At 42.3% G+C, this 20,249-nt stretch overlaps 2 protein-coding genes across 2 annotated transcripts in view; one reads left to right on the forward strand and one right to left on the reverse strand.

Annotated features, from left to right (window-relative positions):
- LOC119912601 (zinc finger protein 2-like) overlaps window positions 1-20,249 on the reverse strand; it is a 746,717-nt gene that overhangs the window by 610,642 nt on the left and 115,826 nt on the right. The window lies entirely within an intron of this gene.
- Window positions 3,852-14,721, forward strand: LOC119912662 (zinc finger protein 239-like). Its single transcript, XM_038731947.1, has 2 exons — window positions 3,852-4,040; window positions 13,106-14,721. Exons 1-2 carry the CDS (start codon window positions 3,972-3,974, stop codon window positions 14,057-14,059), a joined length of 1,023 nt encoding a protein of 340 aa, XP_038587875.1. The 5' UTR covers window positions 3,852-3,971; the 3' UTR covers window positions 14,060-14,721.

Here is a 20,249-nt window from a genome sequence, read left to right on the forward strand (position 1 = left end):
CAGGCGAAGAGTTGATCTTTGACGCCACGCCAAGGACACGCCCATTGACGAAAACTTGCAAATAGCACAACTTTTCATCTTCAATGCCTTTAGAAGACACAGCAGAAATTTGAAGTCGGTCGGACTAAATCCCTAGGAGGAGTTCGTTTTCCAAAACTTTGAAGGGTTGTTTAAGTTTTCTGTGATTGACTTCAAATAAAACTCAGATTTGGACTTTCTAATCATCAAAGTACACTTGTTTCTTACCGTTCTAAATGCTGTCCAATCAGCAGAAGAGTTGGAGAATCTAGCTTGTGCCCACATTTTATTTCTCAAACAGATTAGCTCTGATAGGCTGTCTGAGAACCAAGGGTTGTCCTTACCACTGATCCTAAACTTTTTGATTGGTACATGTTTATTTACAATGGAAATGAAATTTGAATGAAAAAAATCCCATGCCATTTCAGCATCTGAAAACAAAGACACCCTGCTGAGATCATTGTGATACAGATCATGCAGAAAAGCCTGTTGATCAAAACTTATTTTTTTAAAATTATATTTCTTACACAAGTGACTGCACAACGGTCACTGACGTCATTACAAAATATGGCAGTTGAGGTATATTTATTATTTATAACTAAATTTGTTATGATTAAATCAAGGAGAGTAGATTTTATTTCTGCTTTGGGATTTATTCTTGTTGGTTCATTAATAAGTTGCACTAAGTTTAGGTCATTACATAAGTCTTTAAAACAATCAGAGTTCCCAGAAAGCCAGTCCCAATTCATATCACCCATAAGAATAAATTCAGAGTCATTAATTTCATGTAATATTTCAAATATAGATTGGAAAGCATCCTTTGAGGCAGACGGAGGTCTATTGCACCCAACTACTGTCATATCAGAGTCTTTTGAGATATTCACTTTCACGGTCAGAATTTCAAACTGTTTAGCTTTAGTTAGTGACAGGTTTACATAAACTTAGATTTCACATATATGGTAACTCCACCTCCTTTGCCAACCCGGTCAGTTCTATAAACTTTATAAACTTCAATAGAAATAAGTTCATCAGGTACAGATTTTTTAAGCCAGGTTTCAGAGATAATAATGATATCAGCATTGGTTGTATTAGCCCAGATCTTGATCATATCCATTTTAGGGACAAGGCTTCTAACGTTTAAATGTATAAAACCAAGGCCATGTCTGCTTTTGAAATCTGAAGGAGTGACTAAGGATTGCAAAGTGTTAGGAGGACCAGGAACAGGACCAGGATTGGGCTGAATATTACCAGATAACATCAATAAAAGCATAATCATACAACGTAGTTTTTGTTTGGCTGGGTAATATTTGTCATTACCACTGTCCTCTATGAACTGAGAAAAAGAGTAATCTGAGACAATAAAATAGTCATTTAACAGCAGTAGATTCTGGAGATACAGGGTCTTATTAACTTGTGAACAGTTTTTTTGGTTACACAGGTTGATTTTCTGGCGGTCATGATCTCATAATGACTTGTAGATGAAGTTGAGAAATTACCATAATTTAACTGTATTAATATACTGCTTCTCATTTTGGTTCATCTAGTACAGGGCTGGACTGTATAAGTATGAAGAGTATAAACAAATGCATGATGTCAAGTTACCAGGTTTAGTTGAAGACAGCCTTAACAAGGGTGAACAGTAGCTTGGAGTCAAAAAGTCAGGGCTACAGGATGGAGGCTAGCAGGGAGGCTTCCAGGTGATAGCTAGCAAGTGGGGCTAGCAGCAGACATAAATGTATGATGAGATTTATATTGATTGTAAAAGACTAGGCTATATATTATTATTATTATTATTATTATTATTATTATTATCAGGCGCCTTTCAGTACACTGAAGATCACTTTACAAAACACAATAAAACAACAGTATATAAATAAATCAATAACATTAGCAAAATAGCCTCTGTCCACTCCCTCTCGCTGCGGACGGTCGGTGATCGTTCCCTCTGCTGGATGAGTCCCGATGCTCCTGTTTTAGGCAGGATCCATGTGCTACTCAGGGCCGGCCATGACAGTGTAGGAGCCCCAGGCGAGATGTGAAATTTTGAGCATTGCACCAATTTATGGTTCATCTCCATCTATATAAAGCGAAACACAATATTCAGGCACTGTGTGACAATTCAAAATATTAAAATTGAATAGAATCCAGGCATTCTGTAGCTATTGCTTTGTGTTTTCTCCTTTAGATCAACTTTTCTAATTTAATAAAATCCCTGCTGAGTCAGCACACATGCTTGGCCTTCCCTTCTCTTTTGAGTCTCCCTTTGGGGAAATAGCCTCTTTTAATCGGCCCACGTGGGACCTTTTCACCTCACTGATAAATTAAGTCATTTTAATTAAATTATAAACTCCTGGACTTTAACAGCTCCTGTGTTTCAGCAGGTTTTCTGCTCATGTTCAAAACATCTCCCATAGTGTCCTCTGACATGTCCAGAAAAAAATCACCATATTACGAGACTGGCGTCATCATTTAATGAGAGTTCATAATATTTTTAATTCTAGCTGGTCTCTGCTCTGCTGGTTTATAGCCTCTCCCCTTTAGACTGTTAGACCAACACAGTTTGGGACAGTATGCTGCATGTGAAACCGAAACCAAAACAGAGAAAGGCTGCGCTTCAGTTTTAAGATATTCATATTGCAAAACTGTAGCCGACCAGTTACGTTACTGTCTGGAATCACAGCGCGAGGTGCACATGATTAAAATCGCCGATGTCGCATCAGCTGGGTGGAGTTGATTCGCCTGAGTTGAAAACCTCTTGCAGCGCAGTTTGTAGCCCCCTGACATTTTTCTTTAATCCCTTTGTTGCTTGTTAGTGATCCCCCTGCGTGTCATCTTCTCTTATTCTGTTGCTTTATGTACTTTTGTTTTGACTGAAGATTTTCATATGAGATGAAAAGATTCAATGAAAACAGTAATTTTGTTTATCGGGCATTTTTTATTAAATAAGCGGTGTTGTTAACCTGTGAATGGTGATACAGAAATGTTGGTGTAGTTTCTGGATTTAAAAATCCAACATGTTTACAGGCGAAGTCACACGTTTGAAAGAAAGGTTCCCCATCGTGCAGCAAAGGCTGTTACACACCTTCAACAAGCAGCACTGGAGGGTTTAATGCTGCGTTCGAGACCGGTCGGAACTGGGATATTTCCCAGTTTAAACTCCCTACATCAAAGTGTTCCAGGTCCACGGTGGTGCATGACGCAGAAAGTGAACGAAAACCGCGGCTGACCGTGACAAAGTGTCCACACAGTTGCACCCTCAGCAGTGCTTTAGGTGTTAATCAAAAGGATGGCAGTTTAACTGCAACAACTGACATAAATAGCCTTACTAGTTAACTGTGTACCCCTCTAGCTACATCAGCTGGTAGCCCTCAAGTCAGTCAGTGTTGTAGGTTACACTCCCTAATGTTTTGGCATTTTTAACAATAACTTTTATGCAGAGAAGGTTTTGAGATTCTTTTCTGTAGCCAGCTACCTAATGACATATTTCTACATCAATATACATGCAGAACAGGTTTTACTATATGACCGTATGTATTATTTTAATTTAAATACATGCAAATATACTTTTTGTTGCCTTTTAGTTTATGGTTTACCATTAACGTAAACATTATGTGCGCTTCCATGGGCGCCGCCATTGTTTTGTGACGTCATTCAGCTGCTACTCGTGACGTCGGGTTACAGATTTTTACTCCAAGTAGGAAATCCGACTTCAGGTGGCTTCAAGGATAGTTTTTCTAGTTTAGGTCGCAAGTTTCACAGTTCCGAGTTTCCTGGAACGCAGCATAACAACCCGCTACCACTCCGGCCTCAGTGAGGCGGACCCTCAGCGTGAACGCGCAAACGGAGAGGACGTACTTCCGGAAAGGCCCGCAGCCTGAAGAGCTCCGAGACCAGAATCCAGACTCAGTCCAGGACAACACGGTCCACCAGTCACAGCGGAGACCTGCAGGACGATGGAGAACCAGAACCCGGACCACAGGAGCCAAACAGCAGCCTCGTGCTCTGATAGCGCCGATGTTCAGGTCAGTGTTCATGACTTCATCACGAGACTAAAGACACGAGGAAGAGTCTCGAGGGTCCGTGTATCATCCGTTCATTCTGTTGTTAGAGATCAGAGCCTGAAAACCCGCTCCAGGGTTTGTGTTGACGTGGTTTGATTTCCAAAGTGTCTCCGTGATTCCTGTTTTCATCTTGAAGAGAGGAAGCTGAAAGAAAAACTCACGAGCGTTTCTCTTTTCTTTGTTCTGGGAGTTTCGCGCTCGGTGCATGCGCAGTTTTCCTCCACTGGTGCTCAGCTTTTCTACACATCCGTTCACATCAAAGGGAAAACAAAATGAAGCCCTCAGCTGTGTGGCAGCACTTTAAACTGAGGGATGACAGCAGCAGCGTGGCAGTTATGGTGTTTATTCATTTTACAGTTGCTTCATTTCTTTACAGATTAATTAATCAGTGGCCTAAACTGTAACAACATAATGACCACATTAAATCATTGTTTTAGACCGACTGAAAAAGAACATGTAGTCGGTTCAGCACTCGCCTAATCTTCTTCTCCTCCCCGGCTCAACCTCCCCTCCCTTCAAACCCCGCAGTGAATACAGGTGAAACTCGGAAAAATTAGCATATTGTGCAAAAGTTAATTTATTTCAGTAATTTAACTTAAAAGGTGAAACTAATATATAGCAGATTACATGCAAAGTGAGATATTTCAAGCCTATATTTGATATAATTTCGATGATTATTGCGTACAGCTTATGAAAACCCCAAATTCAAAACACGCTGCGCCATGTTTCACATGTGTGCACAGACAGTAGCATCATGTCACAGCCACACAGGCTAAAACATGTCTTAGGTGTGTGGAAGTTATTCACGAGAGTGAAGAAGAGTCGACGCTCACTACATCTGCAGAGAAACACAGAAAGAGACGCTGTGGATTTTGTAAATCAGGGAGCAGGTAAAGACACAGTGACGATGTCATTCAGACCTTTCAAATATGGGTGTTCCCTCTGTCTGGATTAAGCCAAACTCTCCTGATTTTATATGTGATCCATGATGATAAAGAAAAATAGAAATTAATGGCAAAAATAGCATATTGTCAATATTTTAAAGAGCCACCAAAATATCTCATCATGTTTTCTGGGGAGTTCATGTCTTGTTAAGAGGAGTTCAGCTCCCCCTAGTTCGCACCCTGGCCGTAGCCTCGAGGGGGAAAAATAAAACCGTGATAAATATTTTCGGGTGTTTTCGAAAATTACTCAGGTAACCAGCTGCTTCAGATCCGCCCAAAGCAAAATGCTACCTGGATGCTGACGTACTTAATCAATAGTTGCCTGGAAATAGGAGCACTCTGTGCAAGTAAAGGCCACAACCTACCGGTATCACCCCCGCCCCATCGCTAATCATTCAAAACAACATCTGACCGGCCGCCATGAGCACTGAGAGAAATCCCAGTGGGCGGGTCGCGCTGCGGCTGCATGGGCAGCTCGTTTTACAAAAACGGCGTGAGACAATGCGTCAGCAGGTGAGGCGTTGAGACAGAAGGCAGCAGGGAGAAGATAAGAGAGGTTTGCGTTTGGCTAGCTGCCTCTTTAGCTATGTCAGGTGCCTTATTTTGAAACGTTCGACAGTGTAATTTTTCTACATGCAACCAATAGCTTTTAGCCGGTCGACTCAGAATAGGCAAGTGTACGAAGTTCAGAAGGCCAGAGGTGCGGACAAGTTGGGGGACGAAGGCTGAGGACAGTGGCGCTGAGGTTAGCACAACAAGCAGGATCGGCGTGGTCAGTGAATTTTACAACATCAACGGAGAGACAGGTGTGGATGAGACAAGGACGGTGTCTTTGTGTCGGCGATGCGCCGCTGTTGTAGAGTAACATTATGTGAATGTAAACATCCAACTTTCTAATACACGTTCAACTTAACTTACATCACCCAGATGCACCGGGAAAAGAAAAAAAAAAATGGAGCCCAACTCCTCATCCCCGCTGCTTTCAAGCCAATACTATATAATACTATATTTCAAGCAGCCTTTAGATGCAAGAACAGAACAGGATGAATAATCACATTACCTTATCTAGCCACGGTGAAACTAATTGTAACAACTCATACTGCACAATTTATTTATTTTTTTTGATTTCACACCATAAGAGTTCTTAGTGCAACAAATATTGTACTCATTTCACAGGTGTCATTAACACGGGACGCTGGGGAATATGTTCTGCAGAATGGCTTGCAACAAGAAATGTTCAAAAATAAATGGAATTGCTTTGAGTTTATTTGCACAATAATAAAACATGCAATGTAACAAAAATATAGAAGAAACAAATGAGCATTTTCCAAAAAAGTAACAAGCTGCTAAGTATTATATTCTGTTTGAAATGTCATCTGAATTTTCTGAAAATGTCTCCAGAATGCAGGAAAGTGTTTCATGCCCAAATTTTCCCCCATTTTATATCAGCATTGAATATTTCATCAAAATAGTGTTAAAATGTCTTCTGCTTCTCGTGAACCCAATATTGTGCATGTGAGGCCCCTGTCCTGTAAACATACTGTACACACTCCTGATAATTATATTTCAGTGTTCAGAGGAGTCTGACAACTGGTTGTTAAAGAAATGAAGGCGTGACCATGGAGCTGAGGTCAATGAAGCAAATTAGGGATGCAATCTAGTCCTTTTCAGCTAATTAGGAGATGTTTCTTTTGGATTTTAATGCGCAAATTAAACACTTAATATATATTAATATCAAGGAATTTGATCAAGAAAATATAGAAATATTTGAATGTATATCGAATTATTTATGGGGACCTCTTCATAATAAATGTATTGCAAACAGATGTTAAAATACTATAATACTATTTATACAATTCACAATGTGTCACGATCCTGTCCTGAGTGTGTCTGGGTTTCAGTCCTGTCTGGGTTTTTGTTCCATGTCTGTGTTCATAGTCCTGTGTTTTAGTTCTTGTCTTAGTGTTCACTCCTGGTCGGTGTACTTCTGTGTTTTGCCCATGTCTGAGTTCTGTTTTACCTTAGCTTCTGTCTGTGTTGCTTGCTGGTGTTAGTTCATTTGTGATCTGTCCGCTTGTTCATATTACTCTGATGTTTAGTGTTGAGTAACTTGTCTTTTCCCCCCTCAGTAATCTGCCTGCCTGCTAGTCTCTGTTTTCCCTTCTGTCTCTCTGCCTCGTTAGCCTCATGTCTGTCACCTGTGTTGCTCCCGCCCTGCTCGTTAGTCCCTGTGTGTCTGTATATATACCTGGTGTTTCTGTCTAGTTTGTCTGGTCATTGTTCATGTTACCCCCCAGTCTGTCGTGCGTGTACTCTCTGCCTGCCTGTAACCAGCCTTGCTTGTCTTGTCTCCCTGTACTTTTGGATTTTGGATTTCTGTTAACCAGCCACTCAGTCAGTAAGTGTGCTCGCCTTTAGTTTGTTTTCCATCATTAAACCTCCGTTGAACTATACCTGCTCCGCTCTGTGTCCTGCGTTTGGGTCCTCCAACCTGCCTCCACACCACTAATCGTGACACAATGAATGAATTTCTGTGGTACATGTATTGTGAATTGGTACCTGTCAAACAGGACAGCCTCCATATGCTGCTGAACACACGGTAAGAAGTGGGTCTGACGGAGGCTACAGCTCTCCTCCGTCGTTGGGTGGTGATGGGGAACAGTGGATAAGACACATGCCTTTGGTGTGAGAAACCGGGGTTCAATTCTCTACTGAGACTCCAGTGTGTCCCTGAGCAACACACTCAACCCCTAGTTGCTCCGTCGTTGATCTGTCTGTGGAGGACTGGGGAGCCCCGCCCTTGCTGAAACGCAGAGGACGAATGAGCAGCACCGATAAACACCAGAACAACATTGCGCAACTTAAATTCAAATTAACTTAACTTTTGAGGCGCCGAGCGAGAAGCAAATTAATTTCCTGTGTGGGAGAAAACAGCTTTATCTCGTGTCGTGTAGAAATGTTGCAATTAACACCTGTGCCAGGTCGGGAAAGTGGCCTTGTATGGTCCGTCAATATCCGAGAGGGTTATTGCTCCTGGGGATGGGACTTCTGAGAGAGAACCATCTAACTGTTGAGCGGTTTAGCTTAGTCCTCTATCTTGCATTTGGTTTATTCTCTTGTGGGATCTTATCTCAACATGTCAGACACCGAGGCTGTACGCGGTTCATCTGTAGTATGGGGCTTTTTTCTCTATGCGCTGCCTCCCCCATCTCCTGTGCTGTGCGTCCCCTGACCGTCTCCATCACCAGACGGCTTTAAATTCGTTGCCAACAAATTTAATAATCGATTCATTCATGACGTCATTGCTCCGTAGCGACACCGTCAACTAGGGCTGGACAATATTGCCAAAAATGTTATCACAGTATGTTTCATATCTTTCAATATCACGATAAGTATCAAATTGTTATTTCTTTTCAGTTTAAAGGCTGATTTTTGCTCCTGAGTTAAAGTTGAAGAAACCTGATGGTTAATTGTGGTTTAAAATCTTCTTTATATTCAACACTTGAAGCCAAACAGTGGATCACTTTACAAATCTGAGGTAGAACATACAAAACATTTATGATAAAATCTTTGTCAACAAATATCTATTTAAGTAAAATTAAGTAAAAGCTTTTTTCAGTCCTTTTTCTTCAACAAAATACATCTTATTAAAAAATTAAGTCCTAATTCATGTTTGATTCAAGTGAATAAAATCAAACATTTATTGAATATTTAGAGGTCCCTATTGAAACTGTAATTATATATATTTTTTCTTCTTTCTGCAAAGTAAGCTCAATTTTGGAGGCCTAAACATACTCAAACTCAGCAAATTTTGCACACATGTCAGAAGTGGTGAAAAATTTCATATTTTATGGGTTTCGCGCATGGGTGTTGCAAAATGACTCGCTAGCGCCACCTAGAAAATTGGAAAAAATTTGCCCCTCGTCCACATGGGACATGTATCATATCAAGACGCACAAAAAAGCCTCAAGAAACCATATCCTAAACTCAACAGGAAGTCGGCCATTTTGAATTTTACGGCAATTTTTGGACTATTTACACACTCCGTACTTCAACGAACTCCTCCTAGGGATTTATTCGGATCGACTTCGACTTTCTGCTGTGCCTTCTAAAGGCATTGAAGATGAAAAGTTGTGCTATCTGAGTTTTCGTTGATGGGCGTGTCCATGGCGTGGCGTCAACTCTTCGCCATGACACAGGAAGTTGTTGTAACTTCAGTGTACATGCTCACATCTGAACAAAACTTTATATGTAGGATGAGAGTCCCACCCTGAACACATCTACGCGCCAATATTTATTTCTAGTCATAGCGCCAAGTGCTATTTAGCGCCACAAAGGGGATACAGGAAGTGACATATAACACCTTCGTGCTATAGCGAATTCACCGCACCAGCAGAGCTCCAGAATATGCAACGCGGCCACCTAATGCCCCCACGCACTACAAGTGCAGCTTTAATAACTATCAATATTTTTTTTACAGTCAGTTATTAACTTAGCCTCTGGCATTTTACAGAGCATAAATTAGCCTAGTGGCTAGCAACTTTTCCTCTCCTTATAGACTTACCTTAAAGTCACTGCATCTCCCGACACAACACCACGGTTGAATTTTCAGCCTGAATGTACATTTTCTACAGCTGCTGGTCGTAATGACGTCAACAAGCTGGAGGACTGCCGAGTCGTTTTCAGGTAGCAGAAACAGGGCGCAAGATGTAAACACGTAAGTGCGAGCCCTCCTGGAACCCGCAGAAATTGCATTGCAGCGGCCGCAGCTTGAAAAAAACTGTCTTTACATGAAAGTCTATGAGAGCGATCTGGGCGATTTTCAACCAGACTGAATTTGCCCCAAAAGAGGCGGGACTCAGCTGTCACAGCTCAGTGTGGTAGAAAGTGTGAGAAAAATATCCTCTGCTTTTCCCGGCTTGGCGGTGCGTCGCCCTAATGAACAAGCCGCCCCTGGGTGGCGGGTAATCTGCCCCACAGTCCCTTAAAAAAAATATATAGGTTTAGGGGACACAGTATAAACTTTATGAAACCCTGTCTACTACAAAATTATTATTGTTGGTCCCCTCTTGTAATTTTGGCCTTTAAAACAGACACCACCCACCCAGTCTGCAGTCAACAAAGCTGACTTTATCACTGTTTATGTTAATACATTATCTCTTAGGCTACTGGCACTCACTGAGACCTGGATCAAACCAGAAAACTCTGCTATCCCCGCTGCGCTGTCCACCAATTACTCTTTCACCCACACCTGGGACCAGGCTCTTAATTTCCAACAAAAGGAAATTCACACAGCTGCTGCACCCAAATCAATATGCCTCCTTCAAATATCATGCTGTCTCGGAATCCGCTCCGGTAAAGGTCTCTATGATTGTCATACCGTCCACCAGGACAAGTGCGTAACTTTGTGGACGAGCTAGAGACACTGCTGTCTTCAATCCCAGAGCATGACGTTACTTGTCCTCAGTGACGTGAACATTCACTTAGACAAATGAAAATCTGCAGACTTCCTGTCTCCGATTCAGTCCTTGATCTAATACAGGCTCTCAGCCCCCCGACCCGCAAAGCTGGCAAGGTCACATGTCTGACCACTGTTTCATCCAGTTCATGGTATGCCTACAGGAACAGTCTATTGTTCCAGCATCTTATGTCTCACAACGACGCAACCTTTGCAACCTGTCTCCCACTCACTTTGCCTCAGTGGTAGCTTCCGCTCTACCTCCCCTCAACACATTTTCCTCACTTAAGGTCAATAATGCAACACAATCTCTTTGCTCTACACTGAGCTCATGTCTGGGTAGTGCCATGCCTGTGTCCTCTATCCACCAAACCTGCTCGCCAGAAACAGTCCCACCTGAGACTAACTGATACCATCCGCGCGCTCCGTACTGATCTCAAAGCCGCTGAAAGAAAAGGGCAAAAAACCAAAGACAATGGCGACCTTAAGGGCTGTCAGTTGCTTCTGGTGCAAAAGGCTCAACACCAAGGCTAACATGTAGCAGTCCTACTACATCTGTTCCTCTCTCCTCCCAGGTCAATGGCATTTCACACTCATTGTTAACTCCTCTCACAGAGAGCGAAGTATCAGGACCCCTGACCCATAGCCGTCCTACTACATGCCCACTGGAACAGATTCCTACGAATCTCCTACCGTGGTCCTGGCAATCATTCATGTGATAAATACTCTGGCTTCGGGAACATTCCCGACCACTTTCAAAAGGGCTAAGGTTACACCCTTGCGCAAAAAGCCCTCCCTCGACCCAACTCAAGATGAGAATTGTCTGCCAGTTTCACTTCTACCATTTCTATCCAAAACTATTGAAGTCAATAAGGGCAGTCTTCAAACAGGTCTCAGAATTTGTCTCACGGAATGACCTCCCAGATCCATATCAGTTTGGTTTTAAGAGTGGCCACTCTACTGAAACGGTTCTTCTGTCTGTAACAGAAGCCCTCAGGTCAGCTAAAGCTGCAGCCCAATGCTTGGTTCTTGGTTCAGCTGCCTTTGACACAGTCAACCACAGAATCCTGCTATCCGCGCTCTCAGCAATGGGCATGTCCGGCAAAGCACTCATGTGGTTCGAATCCTACCTCTCAGGGAATTCCTATAATGTTTTGTGGCAAAGACAATTATCTTACTCCCACTTCCTCTCCACAGGGGTGCCCCAAGGCTCAGTGCTAGGGCCCCTTCTCTTCTCAGTTTACAGCACCTCACTGGGGCCGATCATTCGCTCGTATGGCTATTCTTACCACTGCTACGCAGATGACATCTTGGCGCAGATCTCAGACTGTCTCTTGGACATTTACGCATGGATGAAGGCTTGCCACCTTCAACTAAACCTCTCTAAGACTGAACGCTTGGTCATTCCAGCCAAGCAATCTATCCACCATAACATCCAACTACAAATTGACTCCTCTACCATCACTCGAACCAGAGTGGTGAGAAACTTGGGTGTCATGATTGATGACCAGCTGTCCTTTTCAGACCTTGTTGCTGCTGTCTCCCGGCTGTGCTGCTTTGCTCTATACAACATCAGGAAAATCAGGCCCTACCTCACTCAGTACGCCACCCAGCTTCTGGTACAGGCCATGATTATCTCTCGGCTCGACTATTGCAATGCCCTCCTAGCAGGTCTTCCAGCTTGTGCGGTGAAACCCTTACTAATGGTTCAGAACGCAGCAGCACATCTGGTTTTTGATATTACTCAGTGATCTCCACTGGCTACCTATGGCCTCCCGAATCAAATTCAAGTCACCAATGCTTGCATACAGAGTGACTACTGGGTCTGCACCCATCTACCTAGTTTACGTTCCTTCCCAGCCTCTAGGCTACTCCAATGAACGCCGCCTGGCTCTGCCATCCCTTCACACAAAGCAATCCCAGTCCCGGCTACTCTCATCTGTGACACCACGATGGTGGAACAAGCTACCACACGCCATCAGAGCAGGTGGTGCCTCTCTAACTTCAAGAAGCTCTTCAAAACTCATCTCTTCCAAGAACACTTCCTCTTATAACACAGCTAACTCCTAACCTCTAACATTTCTTCTTCTATCCCCTTAGAACTATGTTGTATTGACTGAACTTTTTTCCCTAGGTATTTACCCCATTGATGCGATATCTTCTATTAGCTTTTGCTAAAAATGTCTGTCAAATGAGTTATTGTAATGAAGTTATTCCTTTCTTTGTATAAATATAGTGTCTGTTTCAGACTAACTGGCTACCATTAAGTACAATATTTTTAAAAGTAAGTACTCTAACCACTACTGTGCACTAACATTGTAATGTGTATTTAGAATACAGATGCAACAGTCCACTTCTGTCTCCAATCTCAGTCCGACATCAGCAAGACTTGTGTGCTATCTGCGTTGAGTTAGAGTGAGCCTCTCTTTGACCCTTCAGAAATGCACTGCAAGTCTGCATTGCAGTTTGGTTTTTCACGGGTGGTAATGCATTAGTCAGACTTGAACATTGTGGGGTGTGTTCCACAGACATGCTCTAAATGTCATCTATGGTTCTGAATAGTGGGATGTCACTGTGGAGCGAGCTAACTGTCTGTCTTTCTCTCTGTATGTCTGTCAATGTAGAAACGGAGAGGAGGAGATGGACTCAAACGTCACCACTGTCAGCTCTGTGACAAATCCTTCACAGCATGCTGGTATTTAAAGATTCATCAGAGAGTTCACACTGGAGAGAAACCGTACAGCTGTGACCAGTGTGAGAAAACGTTCACTACATCAGGTGACCTAAGAATCCACCAACGTGTTCACACTGGAGAGAAACCGTACAGCTGTGACCAATGTGGGAAAGCTTTCACTCAGTCAAGTCACCTAACAATCCACCAACGTGTTCACACTGGAGAGAAACCGTACACCTGTGACCAGTGTGGGAAAACTTACATTTCATCAGGTGCCCTACAAAAGCACCGCCGTGCTCACACTGGAGAGAGACCGTACTGGTGTGACCAATGTGGGAAATGTTTCACTAGTTTTAGTAGTCTGTATGTCCACCGACGTGTTCACACTGGAGAGAAACCATACAGATGTGACCAATGTGGGAAAATGTTTGCTACATCAGATGAATTAAAACAGCACTATCGTGTTCACACTGGAGAGAAACCTTACAAGTGTGACCAATGTGGGAAAGCTTTCACTACATCAGGTCAACTTAAAGTCCACCAACGTGTTCACACTGGAGAAAAACCGTATGGCTGTGACCAGTGTGAGAAGTCTTTCTTTACATCAGAGAGACTAAAAATCCACCAACGTGTTCACACTGGAGAAAAACCATACGGCTGTGACAAATGTGGGAAAGCTTTTGCTGCATCAGGTGATCTAAATATCCACCGACGTGTTCACACTGGGAATAAACCGTACTGGTGTGACCAATGTGGGAAAGTTTTCTCTAGATCAAGTATATTAATTGTCCACCAACGTGTTCACACCCGGGATAAACCATACAGCTGTGACCAATGTGAGAAAACCTTTACTCAGTCTGGTAACCTTAAACGCCACCAACGCATTCACAGTGCTTCGGTTTAAACATTTTTCAGATCCAAACAAGCTGTTTCCTCTTGCCCTGATAGCTGTGTTGTTTTATTAGCAAGCATAGTGTTAGCTCAGGCAGGCAATGAAGTCAAGCTCTGCTCTCAATCCAAGCCCATCAGCTAATTCCTCTCTTAGCATTAGTTGTTAATTTGAATATAAGGTATCTTATATAAGCTGCTATAGTCTGCTTGCGCTTGCTGCTTCTTCTGCAAGCAGCTCATAAGCACTGGACACCTGTCCAGTTTCAGACGCTGATCCTCGAGGCCCAGCCCAGCAGCCCACTCCACAGTGGATAATCATCCTGACAACTGGTCCAGGATCCATTCATCGCTCGCCAGCACAAACTATATTCAAGCCCTGGCAAGTCAAGTTTTCCTGGCACAGCTGGCTGTTTTCCTCCCCGGGTGCAGGCCTGTGACGCCTGGCGATTACTTCCCTCTGGCAGCATCGGAGGTATCACTGTCCGTCAGAGATCGCTGTGAAGAGCAGTTCCAGTCTCCTCTGTGGGTTCCTTTTGTTCTTTCTTCTGCCACAATCTCTCCCTGAGCTGAGAAAAGCTCTGGGGAAACATCCCCACAACTTCCTGTCAAATAGTTGATTGCAGGATTGGTTCAGGGGCCTGACTTGGTTGCCAAGTGTCATTTATTTGTAAAAATTAAGTCACATTAATTATCTTTAATGTAGTAAGCTTGCAAGCTTACGCTAAAGCCTCGAATGTACTCAAAGCGGACGCATACGCGCACAGCTGAGGACACCAGGGACTACTTCTAAACTACTGTCAGGTCGGCGGACTTGCTCCACCCATGTGCAGTGTTTTTGTTTTTGGGCGCTTTCCATTTAGGCGCGTGGAAGGGAGATCCCAGAACAGAGCCAAACATACCGGAAAAATGATTTACGAGCACAATGTGCAAGTAACCTATCAGAAAGATCAGGTGTGCCAGTATGTGCTCCTTCTTGCCTCCTCCTGAGAGCAACACGTTCCCCTGGTTTTACTAAAGTTATAGTAATACTATTCAGTAGTCTTGTTTATATCAGGTGTGTAGTGGGTTGTGTGGGTGCTGCTGGTGGATCGTGAATCCGTCCCTGGTTCAAAAACTACATAAGCACCAATTACAGTAACGTTTATTGTGAGTGTTTTAAATGCTTTTTTCAATGTATCAAATTTTCAAAATATCTGTTTCAATATTTTAGAAATCCTTTACAAATTATTAAGGCCGATGCCGAGTGACCAGATAACAGGGTCTTCACTTCCGTACTCCTCCAATGGTTTCACAAGGAGAAGACAACACACGTAGAGTCAATATGTATATAATCAATAGTTACTTGAACATTTTCTGCTGTGTTCCAAAAAAGGTTAGCGTAGAGCCCTGCAATGGATCGGGCTCAGTTGTCATCTCCTCGGAGGAGGTTTACTTCAACTGTAAGTGTACTTCTGCGTCGAATCGACGGCATAGGGGGCTACGCCGTCGCCTGACATGCATGTCCTCAAAAATGTAACAACACGTCAAGTCGACGCGGACAGTAAGCTCTGTGATTGGTCGGCTGGGTAGTCTTGCAATGCCTCAGAGCCAACAGGAAGTGTCCCGTGCTTTGAAGTAACTTTTACTAGCGGCCAAAACAGCGTGCTGAAACACGGTGGATCGACCCCGAGCAAAATGACTCGTTCCTCTATCAGAATGTGATCCATTCGGTCGGTAACATTTGAAAAGGCTACACCTGCCGCTAAATTAACGGAGCGCTAAGAATAAGTATAAATTCCTGGCTACGTGCGTAGACCCTACGCAGGAGTAGAAATCAACTTAACTCTTCCCCTCCTGTGGAGCCTGAATCGGCTTTTTTGACACGCCATTTCATTTCCTTGTTCATACTGTGTCGATCTCAAAGCTGCAGATCATTGGCAGAAGGAAACAAAACGATCTAAATCATGGTTGTATTAGTTCGTTACCCAAACATGGTCTTCCACATGACTGCTTTTGGACAGAGGCAGCGATCTGTGGACATTGCGAGTCACCCTCAGAATTAAATATATGGGTGATGCTGTCCTTCATTTGACTCTGTGGACATTAAGGCACTGTCAGGTTGTCAGGCTAAAACATTTACTGTGGGCTACAACTTCAGTAATCACCGTTTAAATCAAACTAATCTGTATTAAGCTGTAACCTAAATGAACAGTCATCTGTCATGTTGTGATTAGTCGCACTGATTGGATCGTAGTTATCGTGCTGGAGCTGATGTGAATGTTTCTGAGTGAGATGACAGGGGTGCAGCTGGAACAAATAAAGTGAGTTTGTTAATATTTTCTGCTTATAGTCTTAATGTGTTTTGACCACATTTTATTAAATATGAAATGAGCAAGATTTTAGAATAGAAGTCTAAAAGTCAGACACATTTTCCACAGAAAGAAAATAATGAATAGCCTGCTGTGTGGGACTGTGGCTTTACAATCACAGGTCCATGAGTAAACTGTGTCTAACGTTGTAGTGCATGTATTCTACATATACGTCTGTAGCATTAAATGTCTTATCTGTTTCTCTGGGTCAGACTCTGTAATCGCCCTCTGGTGTATGACACTCTTTAATAAATATCACAAAGACAACTGTTTGTTGTAACTTCTTTATTTGTTTCTTCTTAAGGAAATATACAATTTCCACCACCGATCAGTTAAAAACCGCTCTGATAATAATGCGCCTCCACCAATTTTATTTAGATTTTATAACTTTAGTCCTGCCCTTAGGGATTCATTAAACTCACCAGCCGCTTGGATCCTGAAGGAAGTTTGTTACTCCCAACATAACGTCTTCATACCGACAGAAGACTCAGACGCACTGTTCTTTTACAGAGAGAAGAAAAGCCTCTCTTCAGAGTCAACGCCGCTGTTTCCTCTCGCTGCCGCCGAAGGATCAGCTGTGCATTGACCGCGTTGCCAGTACGTTACCCCGATCCTTGTCAGAATCTGAGACGAGAGCAGCTCTGCTGGATTTCCTACATGGACTGACGCTTTATTATCGCTATCGAGACTAGTTTTTACATCTGTTTCATTGTAAACGTACAAATTTCATTGTGGACAATATTCTGTGGAGGATTACCGTGTTGTTAATGGACCACTGCGTCCTGATTCTTGCGGTTGGTTCTTCCTCGCTCCACGTTTCGTGTTTTGTATCGGTTCCATGTCACTGCCGTGCCTTTCTTCCTCCCACGCTCTACGAGGATTCACACATATACACAAAAAAAATCCAGCTGTGCTCCACGTTTTGTATCAGACTGGGACATAACCACCCACACCTCGCTCTTCTTTTGATCTCACACCAAAATACAAAATAATTGTGTATTATGTGGTTGGTTGTGAGGATCAGTGAACTCTTAATGTGGACAGAAATGTCTTCACATTTGATTTTTGGTCCCTGATTCCAGGATGGTGCCCATTTTATTTATGATTTATTTATATTAAAGTCAATATTTATAGTTAATACGTTAATATTTCTAAAAAACATTAATAATTAGCTTATAATCAAACCTGCCTCTACATTGGCGCCAACTTAGAAACCCAAAATATCTCCTGCCACTTCACAAAAATATGAAGTGACCAGTTTCTCACTGGGAGCCTGCGGCCGCCAGTCATGTTGAACGGCTATTTGGGCTTAACTTTTAGGTTTTTAAAATAAGCTCAACTTTGTTTCTTTTCTCTCCGTCTTTAATGCATCTTTCAGCCGGTTTGCCAACCGCTAATAAACACTAAAGAAGAAGAAAAATGGAACTCTCCTTCTTTGTCGTCGTGATAGGAGGCTGTTGTCTTGTCTGTGTTGTTTAACTGGCGCCCCCTCAGCGAGCGAGCTTGCTTGCTGACTAACCAGCTGATGTTATGGACATAACGTTGTTTACATGGAGAGGTAAACCTCACAGAGAGAAGCAGCGTCAGATAGTGAACCAAGTGTTTCAGGTTTTTGAGTCCGCAGCTGTAACACTTGAGTTCAGTGACTGTATTGCTGGCTAGTTAGATGTTATTAGGTGAAATTATCTCGCTATTAGAGATGTTCGGTGATTCTGAGGCTTGTTTCCTTCCTGTGAAGCTGCACAGTTTCAGTAAATTGTGTCTGAGCTTGTCTCAAATGATCATTTTCCAGCTGATCTCTGCACATTAGTGGGATAAGAAGAGAGAATAATTGAGAATATGGCGATAAAGATTAGAAAGTATGATTACATTTCCTCCTGATGACAAATATACCAAGTAGCCTATAGATGCATCTGCTGTAAAATAATTGAATAAATTGGAAAAGTTCATTTTCTTCCATAATTTAATTCAAATATACGCTTATAAATATTTCAAGCCTTTTTTCGGTTTAATCTGGATGTGTCGGGTTTACAGCTCATAGAATCAAAACTATAGTAACCCAAAATTTATTAGAATTTCAGAATAAATTATTATACAGAAATGTCGACCTGAGAAGAGCTCTCTTATCAGCTAATTGACTCAAAACACCTGCAAGAGTCTTAATCTCTCACTCTGGTTCTGGTGCTCACAATTAACTTTTCCACCATATTCAAAAAAAAAATCAGATTTTAGATGCTCCTGTACTAATGTTACAAAAGCAATAATTGTCTAATTTAATGAATATCCCTGTCCAATCACATCACATGTCTGAATCTCATAAATACAAAACCTTTTTGACTAAAATTATTAGTATCAGCGAGTTATGGTGGCATTTCAGTCCCAGTCTAAAAGTGTGCTATAAGTTTACACGTCACAAGATGCAGCTGTGTTTGCTTAGCTTAAAGCTTCATAATGCTTCATCCACTCATCACTACTCGCTAGCTAATGTCAGCTGATTTGACTGTGTTTGAGGGACTATTTTGTCCCACAGATGAGTTAGAGGAGGAAGGACAGGCATCACAGCGAGGGACAGTAGCTGGATTAACTGCATATTGGTGATCCAGGGACTCCAGAAGAAGTTGCAGGTGTAAGCAGGTGAAATGAAGGAGGGACAAGAGATGAAAATGTGTTTAGAAGGAAAGAGTGAATAGAAAATCAGTAAAGGAGCTCAGATGCCAGAAGTAAATGTAAGAGAATAAGAAACGGGGAGAACGTCTGGTTCAGAGGAGTCCATGAAGTCTTCCAGAAGATCCAATGTGATCATTAGAAGGCAGTTTAAATACTGGGGTCAGCCAACAGCACACGAACCGTTCAGGACGCCGCTTTTTATGTGGCCTAATGGCAAAACACCATAAAAATAACTGAGCGTTCAAACGGCGCTTTTTATGCTGTTTTTTAATAAAACGGGCTAGGAAAGTGGCATGTTGTGATGTTTTTGGCGTTCCATATATGTTAGTATCGCCTCAACTCGCTTGGAACCTCAACGGAAGTGATACAAAAAAAAGTGCCGAGTAGCAGGTACAACTTTTCCCTAATGGAAAACCTAAAAAGGCGAGTCGGGCTGGTACTGTGCAGTGGAACGTCTGGTGTGGAGGGTTTATATCCTGAACCAGAAAACTTCCAATAAATAAAACATTGAATAAATTAGTAACTAAAGCTGTCGATAAATGTAGTGAAGTAAAAGTACAATATTTCCCTCTGAGAAGTGGAGCAGAAGTAGAAAGTAAAGTACAAGTACCTGAGTGTTGTACTTGAGTACAGCAGTGTAGTAAATGCGCTGTTGTGTTAATGTGAATTTTTTGTGAGGAGCTCTCCAGTTTGTCCTGAGGGCCGAACAGACTGACAGTGACAGGAAGCAGCCCAGGAGCAGCAGAGGAGCTTCAGTTGGTTCAACAGATGATAGTTTTCACTTTAAAGTCACTGGAGGAGCAAACTGTGTGCAGAGGGTTTGTGTCCTGTTACCTTTAATAGAAACAACCAGTCCTCTATAATGGAAGATCAGCAGCCCAGTAAGGTTGTTGTTATTTCATTAAACAACAGTTTATTATGGAATAAACAGCATGTGAGCAAAAATATTAAAGCTGTGTAATAACAATAAAGATCATTCAAACCTCATCAGAACAGCTGACTTCAGTAAAATCATCACAGCAGTCTGATGGCGCTAAACCAACTTCAACAAATTATTTTGGTTAGATTTAAATATTTCTTTAAGACGCTGACTGGTTCAGCTATTAATTTATGAAAAAGTGACATATTTTATTTTAAGATTGATATTGATTGTTGTAATAATATTTTAAGAATAGGCACTAGGAATGA

The sequence above is a fragment of the Micropterus salmoides genome, unplaced genomic scaffold (genome assembly GCF_014851395.1).
Source record: "Micropterus salmoides isolate LMB-PRFRI ecotype aquatic unplaced genomic scaffold, ASM1485139v1 Ms_hic_scaffold_2, whole genome shotgun sequence".
Lineage (NCBI taxonomy): Eukaryota > Metazoa > Chordata > Actinopteri > Centrarchiformes > Centrarchidae > Micropterus > Micropterus salmoides.

Bases quoted from the DNA above. Each gene is read 5' to 3' on its own strand.
- LOC119912662 (XM_038731947.1), top strand. From the start codon at position 3,972: ATGGAGAACCAGAACCCGGACCACAGGAGCCAAACAGCAGCCTCGTGC. The intron at 4,041-13,105 runs GTCAGTGTTCAT...CTGTCAATGTAG, and splicing joins CTGATAGCGCCGATGTTCAG to AAACGGAGAGGAGGAGATGG.